Below are 7,326 nucleotides of genomic sequence, written 5' to 3'. Positions count from 1 at the left end.
TATGTTGGTTCTTCAATTGGTTCGATATCCGCAAAGAAAGTGTACTATCATTTGCAGTCATCCTCCTGGGTCCAAGAACACTGTAACAAGGTATGGAATATGAATAAGAGTGTTACTTGGTGGCGAAGTAAAGTTATGAAAGTGTGGCATGCTAAGCTACCTCTCAAGGAGCAATTGTTTATGTGAAGATGTATTGTTGGGGTTCTCTCCACTGGCAAATTACTGCGCTCTAGGAGATTGGCCTCTTCGAGATTTGTTCGTTGTGGTGCAGGCATTGAGAATATATCACATCTTTTGTGGTCCTGTTCTCGTACGCAACAGTTTGTGGATAGCATATCTTTAGCTCTTCGCTCGCGTTTCCCTGGATCACAATTTGGTAATTTTTTTGGATCTTGGGAGTGCTTTCGCCTTTGCTTCGACCGTATGCATACTTTTTGGGTTGGGTTAGATTCTGGGTACTATGGACAGTGTGGAAAGCACGGAATTCTCTCATGTTTCAGCAGATTCAAGTGGAATATGTTTCTTTTTTCAAGATATCTCTTAAACAGTCTCTTCAAGTTGCCTATGACTTGGATGAGCTCCCTATTAGCCATTACCAACTCTACTTCGACTGTTTCTGAGTTACAACTTGTAATACTTTCTATGGGTTTTCCTCGCTTTGAGGTTTCCCACTTGTAATTCAATCTGACTTAAAAAAAAAAAAAGTCTCTCTCTCTCTCTCTCTCTCTCTCTCTCCCCCCCCCCCCCCCGATTGCCTGTGCTAAGTCCGCCTCTATCTTGCTCGCATGGTGAGCAGACCATGGCAAGGACTCTCCCTCTCTCCTTCTCTCTACCGATTGCAGGAGAGAGCTCCTGGAGTTCTCTCTCTCTCTCTCTCTCTCTCTCTCTCTCTCTCTCTCTCTCTCTCTCTCCGATTGCCTGTGCTAAGTCTGTCCATCACCAAGGCTGGTATAGAGGGAAGAGGAGGGCGCAGGTGGAAGTGGGAGAAGCGGAGCTGGCATTGTCGCCAGACCAAGTCGCACATGCAGGTAACATGTGCCGTGACGTTGGGTGTGAGGGGGGGGGGGGGGGAGATATTCGGGCAACATCAATAAAGAAAGTGATTTTTTTGATTGATATGCGAATATCTCAACTAACATAATATGACGGAAGGGGGTACCCTTTACACGTGTAGAAATCTGCGACATGAAAACTAAACTCCAAAATTGAGAGAAGCCCCTATGCACTCGATAAAGAGGGGGGGAGAGAGAGAGACCGCTGCCGACGGCCGGCTGTACTAGTGTATATAGAACGACGGTGAATTGCCACAAAAGATGGGCGCTCACCAGCAATCGTGCTCCGTTACCACCCAATTGAAGAAGCCATTGACAAGTGGCCGAGATGTATTCAGTTTGCCACGTACAATGAAGTTTCTGCCAGGTGCGCCTCACTTTTCGAAGCCTTTTGTCAAGGCGCGCAATTCTCTCTCTCTCTCTCTTCTGTCTGGGCGAAGCAGCAGCCTCACTCACATGGTGGACAGCCCCCTGGAAGCCATGTACAAACGATTGCCTTCGCGCGACTCCCGTGAAGATCAAGGTGACCTACTCTAGTACTCTACCATCGATGCCTTCTGTGCATCTATGACGGTGCAGATGCGAGGTTTTTCCTTCTCTCCATTTTTTTGCTCATCGACCGTTAGCTTTCATCAACAACATTGTTTTCTTTCTGTACCGTAGCTTCAATCGTTCTGCTGAAAGACTGTGCATCTATCTGCGTTGTTTGCTTCTTGATTTGTGCGAGTACATTTTGCCATTTGCTTCTCTTTGCAGGTTTCTCGTCCTTGTCAGTGTCTTTGGATCCTCTTGTTGAGGTAAGTGCAGTGTCGCCACCATGGCACCTTTCACTGCCTCACGTAGCAGTTGCTCTTCTCTCTGCAGTTCTTTACGGTTACCACATGGGGTAAGGGCTCAGTTAAACATTTTTGTGGCACTCTGGTACCGTAAATGCCATTGTTGAAGAGCAGTCAACCAGTTGCACATGGATTACCTGGAACATTTATGGCCTCCTATCTTTGTTATTCACCAGGGTTGTAAATGCTCCTTTGCAAGTTATGGCGGCAGATCTTGGATTTCTCCAGAATACACTAGCACAAGGTCTCCAGTTTTTTATCACTTGGTGTTCAAGGGAAGTTATCTCATTTTCACAAAATGGGTGCAGGCTCGGTTGTGAGTATATGCTTGTTTGGCGCATTCTTTGGCTGTGCGGCGAGTGGAAATCTAGCAGACAGCATTGGACGACGCCGTGCTTTTCAGCTGAGCACCATTCCAATGTTCTTAGGATCATGTGCTAGGTTTGTGGTCACTGTGCTCTTCAGTTCTATGGCAAAGTTGCGCGTGTGTGTGAGATAGTTTGAGTGTGTTTTAATTAGTAGGAGATGAGCCAAAAATTTCGGTAAATGTATGAGCCCGTGTGTGTGTGGTGGCCTTCTGAAATGTTGCTGGGGCATATGAGAATTTGAGGCCTCAAAAGCAGTGTCTTTGGTTACCACGTCATGCAGTGCTACTGCATCAGATTTGCGCATGATGATCTTTGGTCGTCTCTTGGTTGGATTGGGGCTTGGCATATCTGGACCAGTTACTGCTCTTTACATTACAGAGGTTAATCTTTTGAACTTTTAGAAAGTAATACGCATGTTTGAAAGTTTTTTGGTAGGTTGTCATGGTACTCGGGGCCTTTTGCAGATATCGCCAACCGCTGTACGTGGCACTTATGGTAGCCTTGGCCAGATTGCAACATGCATTGGTATTCTTGGTGCCCTGGTTGCTGGTTTACCAGTAGCAACTATCCCTGGGTGGTAGGTTGTCACAGAATTTTGAAGCCCAGTTCTCAATAGCTTATCATTAAAGATAAGCTGTATTGATAATTTTGTTGATTGCAGGTGGAGAAAATGTTTCTGGTTATCTACAGTGCCGGCACTATTCCTTGCTTTTGGAATGGAGTTCTGTTCTGAGAGTCCTCGATGGCTTTTCAAGGTATGTAGTTTTTTGAGACTCCTGCTAACAAGAACTCTGATAATGTTTGAGCATTCACAGGGTCTCTGATTTCTGTATCATATTGTCAAGTCATATTTGATTATGCTGTTTCGTTTTGGCATTTTGATGTTTATTAGAGATCAAGGCTTACAGATGCTGAACGTGAGATCGAAAAACTTTGGGGAGGAGCCTATGTCAAAATAGCTCTTTCTGAACTTATACGGAGTGAGAGTCATGAGGAGGACGAGCAAGCCACTTTCAAAGAGCTTCTGACAGACCGGTATAGGAAAGGTGGTATTTTCAATGCATTACATCATAACTATATTTTCTGTGGATTGTGTATATGACTCAGGTTATGGATGTCAAGAATTGGGAAGTGATTAGACATTTACATAAAGGGCTGATCTGGTTTCTTTTGTATCCTTAGTGGTGGTAATTGGAGCCGCATTGTTTGCTTTCCAACAGCTGGCAGGGATCAATGCTGTATTTTATTTTTCATCAACGGTGTTCAGAAATGCAGGAATAGCTTCAGACCTGGTTGCTAGTGTTTCTGTTGGCATTGTGAACCTCTTCGGTAAGTTGTGGTCGAGATTTTTCAGAAGCTAACAGTGAATGCACATTTTCATTGTGTAATCTCTAATCAGATTCTTCTTCATGGCCTTCATGTAGCCTCTTGCGTAGCAGCATGTCTTATGGATAGGCAAGGTAGGAGAAAGCTCTTGATTTGGAGCTTCACAGGCATGGTAAGTCTTCATTTGATTTTCAGCTTAATACTGAAGGTTTGAAGGTAGAAAATGGTGTAGTAAAACGCGGCATCAGTTTGACTCATGTCTTCAAGTGCACATTTGAAATGCAGTTTGCGGCTTTGGTGTCACAAGCATTTGTAGGAAGTATCTCAGCTTTTTCTTCCATGCAAGGGGTTGTTTCTCTCTTGGGAACACTGATGTGAGTAAATGTTTTTCCACAGGGTATTGACTAATACATCATGTTAAGAGTGCTAACAGATCACAGGAGATGCAGGTATGTTCTCTCTTTTGCATTGGGTGTGGGACCGGTGCCTGCATTACTTTTGCCAGAGATTTTTCCAAACCGAATTCGGGCAAAGGCAATGGCTGTCAGCATGTGTGTGCACTGGGTGAGTACCTTGCGACATGTAATTTTTGGCATTATGCAATGTACTGCAAATTGTTACTTTCTAAATCCTTATTCGTGGTAGCAGATCACCAATTGCCTGGTTGGGTTATTGTTTCTCCACTTGCTACAGCAGCTGGGGGCACCCTCACTATATGCCTTTTTTGCTTTAGTCTGCCTTCTAGCAGTAGTCTTTGTCAAAAGAAATGTGATGGAAACTAAGGGGAAGTCACTGGAGGAAATCGAGACCGCTTTGTTGTCTGGAAAATGATGAAGAAATCAACATCTTTCAGCTCTCTGTTGGATTCTCTTGCATCAATTAAGAAAAACTAACTGTGTTCCTGATCACCATTAAATGCTCCATTCCCTCAGAGGGGAGGAGGTCTACATGCACAATGGATTGACTATAGGACCAACAGGTGTGCTGCAAAATCAGTCCTGATCAAATTGGAAAGTCAACAGCAAGGAAAGAATATTGCCATTCTCATCTATATAATGAGAGTTTAACAGTTGTTGTGGGATGATATACTAAGAGCCATTTTCTGTTCGCGATGTCGTAAAAAGAGTTCCAGACCCCTTTTATGTGCAGTAAAGCTGGTCTGTTATGTGAACTGCAGTGGGCTTGTGCTTCATGAAATTATTTGTTACATGCGAGCTACTGGGGAAATGACGAGCTCTTGCTAATTAGAGGCGAGTATCATATCTTACAGAGTAAATGAGCTCTGGAGCAACTTTTGTTTGGAAAGGCTATGGTCATGTTACTGTTAAATTCTACTTGAGCTGATGTTGGTTTTCTTCTTGAGGCAGGAGAGGTTTGTTTTTAAGTGCGAAGGTTTATTATTGCATGGTTCCTTGCACCCAGCTTAGGGCTTGAAGCATTCCTTATACATATTCTATCAGCTGTGGGAAGGAGGATAGATTCACAATTGACTTTCAGTATTGAATACACATAGAATACCGAAAAAAAAGTGTTTTTTGACTTGTTTTCTACAACTGGCTGGTACCTATTAACCTGAGGGCTATTGTTGTTAGTGTCTAAATTAGAAAACACGGACATGCTATTCTGAAAATGGGAAAGTAGTATGTGTTAGGATTGTCCTGTAGAGTTATGTATTTCCCAAAGGCTTGAAATCTAAATTTTACTTATATATCGTTCACCAAACAAGTTGCCTTTTTATATTCGTCACCAACATGATGTCTAAGTTATAAGATGTGACTTTGTAAGTGTTGTGATATTTCATCATTAGAGGGGCCAAATTAAAATATGGCCTTACATGGGGAAAGGTACTACTTGGTGATTGTGCTTTGGAAGTATCATAATGTGTTGTGTGGCCTCTTATGTGAAACACTACAAACATCTAAAGGAAGACTATTGGAGAGTCTATTGGGCAATGATGTGTGGCTATTTACATATTGGTCATGAAGGCAAAAGCCATTAAAGTGGCCTTTCAGATATCACAACCTCTTGGGGCACGTGAGGGCTTGTGGTGCATGCACACACCATTGACATTTTTTTCGAGAGCATTTGAATGCCTTTTCGGAGTGGATAAATGAACTCTTTCTTTGCAGAAGCGTGACATCAATCATTATCATATACAATCAACAAACCTAAGAATGGTGTTACTACTTCAGAAATCCGTTGCTTTGTAATCCATACTCTAGGGAGGAGTCGTAATATTCAATATATCTAGCTGGATCAAGAATGATCTAATGAACTACTTGATATTCCAAATTTTAAGGCCAGCACAATGGAAATATATAATCTATGTCTGGTCGATTTGGGAAAAAGGCAAGTTTGTGAGAATCTCAATGATGTTCAATTTTCCTCTACCTGAGTCAAAGGGGAGAAAATTTTGTGGTTCTTGGCTCTGCGTTACGCGTGGGTTGCATGGAGGGGACACGTGAGGGAAGTAGAGAGGGGAGGCAAGCGCACGGAGAGTGGAGAGGAGGGGGGGGCTGCAGAAGGGGGAGCTTACGGAGGGTTTATTGCAGGGCTGGAGGCAGCTGCTGCACCAGAGGCAGAGGGCGGAAGGGGTGGGAGCAGTGGTTGGCGGGAGGACATTAATCTGATATAAATTTAAATTAAAAGCGCTAGTATTGTCTCTGGTAGTATGTCTGGCCAATTTTGAACAAATGGTTAAAATGAGGAATCTGGAAAGGATGCCTTACAGGCGGCAAGGGAAACAAGAAAGAAGAGGGTCTCCAATGCTCTCTCTCTAGAAACTAGGTGGGCGGCTATAGCTTTGTGTCTCGAGCTTTCTGGAATGCTCTCTCTCTCTCTCTCTCTCTCTCTCTCCTACCACTATGGCGGCGGGCGGCTATTTGCCGACCTTCCTCTATAGAGAAGAGTCTTCAAGGAGTGCAGCAGAGAGAGCTCAGGGAGGGGTGACAGAAGCGTGTTTCAGTTTTGGGGGGGGGGGGGGGGGGGGGGGGGGATAGGCACGGGTCTCTCTGTGTGTGTGTGCGCGCGCGAGCAACTACCACTTATGGCTCCTGCAGATCGGCGCGAGGTGGAGGATTGAGGTGGTGTTGTGGCTGGAGCGTCCCACACTTCCAAGCGATAGAGCCTGGGGCGGGGAGACGCTTGAGTCGTGCTCTCTGTAGGTCCAACATTAACGTGGAAGGGAGGGGGGAATATATGCGAGCATCCTCGTCATTAATTAAATTTAAAGTGTATTGTTTAATCTGTGTATATGCACATGCTATTGTTCTAAAAAAATAGATGAGATATTATCTAGAACTTATAGAAAAGTACCAACACTTGAAAGCATATCATATTTAGTTATTGTAGATATTCTCTCCAAAAAGAGATTGACGTAGTACCCAACAAAGACTGTTCTAAAGGAAGCCCATAACAGGACATTATTCTATAGAAATAATAGGGAGAAAAATATGTTGGGTTGGTCTTTGGTGGCCAAACAAGGTGAGGATTCATGAGGGCATGCAAGAATGAAGATAGATAGAGGCAGTAAGGCATAGGTTGTTGAGTGGGAGTTTATGTGATAGATAGAGGTAGTAAGGCATAGGTTGTTGAGTGATCACTCCAATAGCAGAAGTTTGTTCCTGTGATCATTCCTTGCAAAGTTGGTGATGTTCAAATGTGGTCTAATTTGGAGCCATAGATAGTTGTGTTTCGTGTGATGTGTTGGGTGAAGTTAAGTTGTTGCAAGAATGAAGATAGGTG

General features: G+C 43.7%; 1 protein-coding gene across 2 annotated transcripts; it reads left to right on the top strand.

Moving 5' to 3' along the window:
- Positions 1–1,400: 1,400 nt before the first annotated feature.
- On the top strand, positions 1,401–4,926 carry LOC147417480 (putative plastidic glucose transporter 2). 2 transcript variants are annotated; one of them, XM_086507551.1, is made up of 13 exons: positions 1,401–1,638; positions 1,809–1,938; positions 2,065–2,132; positions 2,197–2,329; positions 2,537–2,636; positions 2,721–2,833; positions 2,918–3,011; positions 3,149–3,302; positions 3,439–3,585; positions 3,681–3,754; positions 3,868–3,956; positions 4,032–4,146; positions 4,231–4,926. In XM_086507551.1, exons 1-13 carry the CDS (start codon positions 1,620–1,622, stop codon positions 4,411–4,413), a joined length of 1,419 nt encoding a protein of 472 aa, XP_086363677.1. In that variant the 5' UTR covers positions 1,401–1,619; the 3' UTR covers positions 4,414–4,926. The 2 variants fall into 2 exon arrangements, with proteins under 2 accessions (XP_086363677.1, XP_086363675.1); XM_086507549.1 differs by having other exon boundaries at positions 1,402–1,575.
- Positions 4,927–7,326: the final 2,400 nt, after the last annotated feature.

Source organism: Adiantum capillus-veneris, chromosome 30 (genome assembly GCF_014529385.1).
Source record: "Adiantum capillus-veneris isolate H3 chromosome 30, ASM1452938v2, whole genome shotgun sequence".
NCBI lineage: Eukaryota > Viridiplantae > Streptophyta > Polypodiopsida > Polypodiales > Pteridaceae > Adiantum > Adiantum capillus-veneris.
This window is presented reverse-complemented; position numbering and strand designations above follow the sequence as displayed.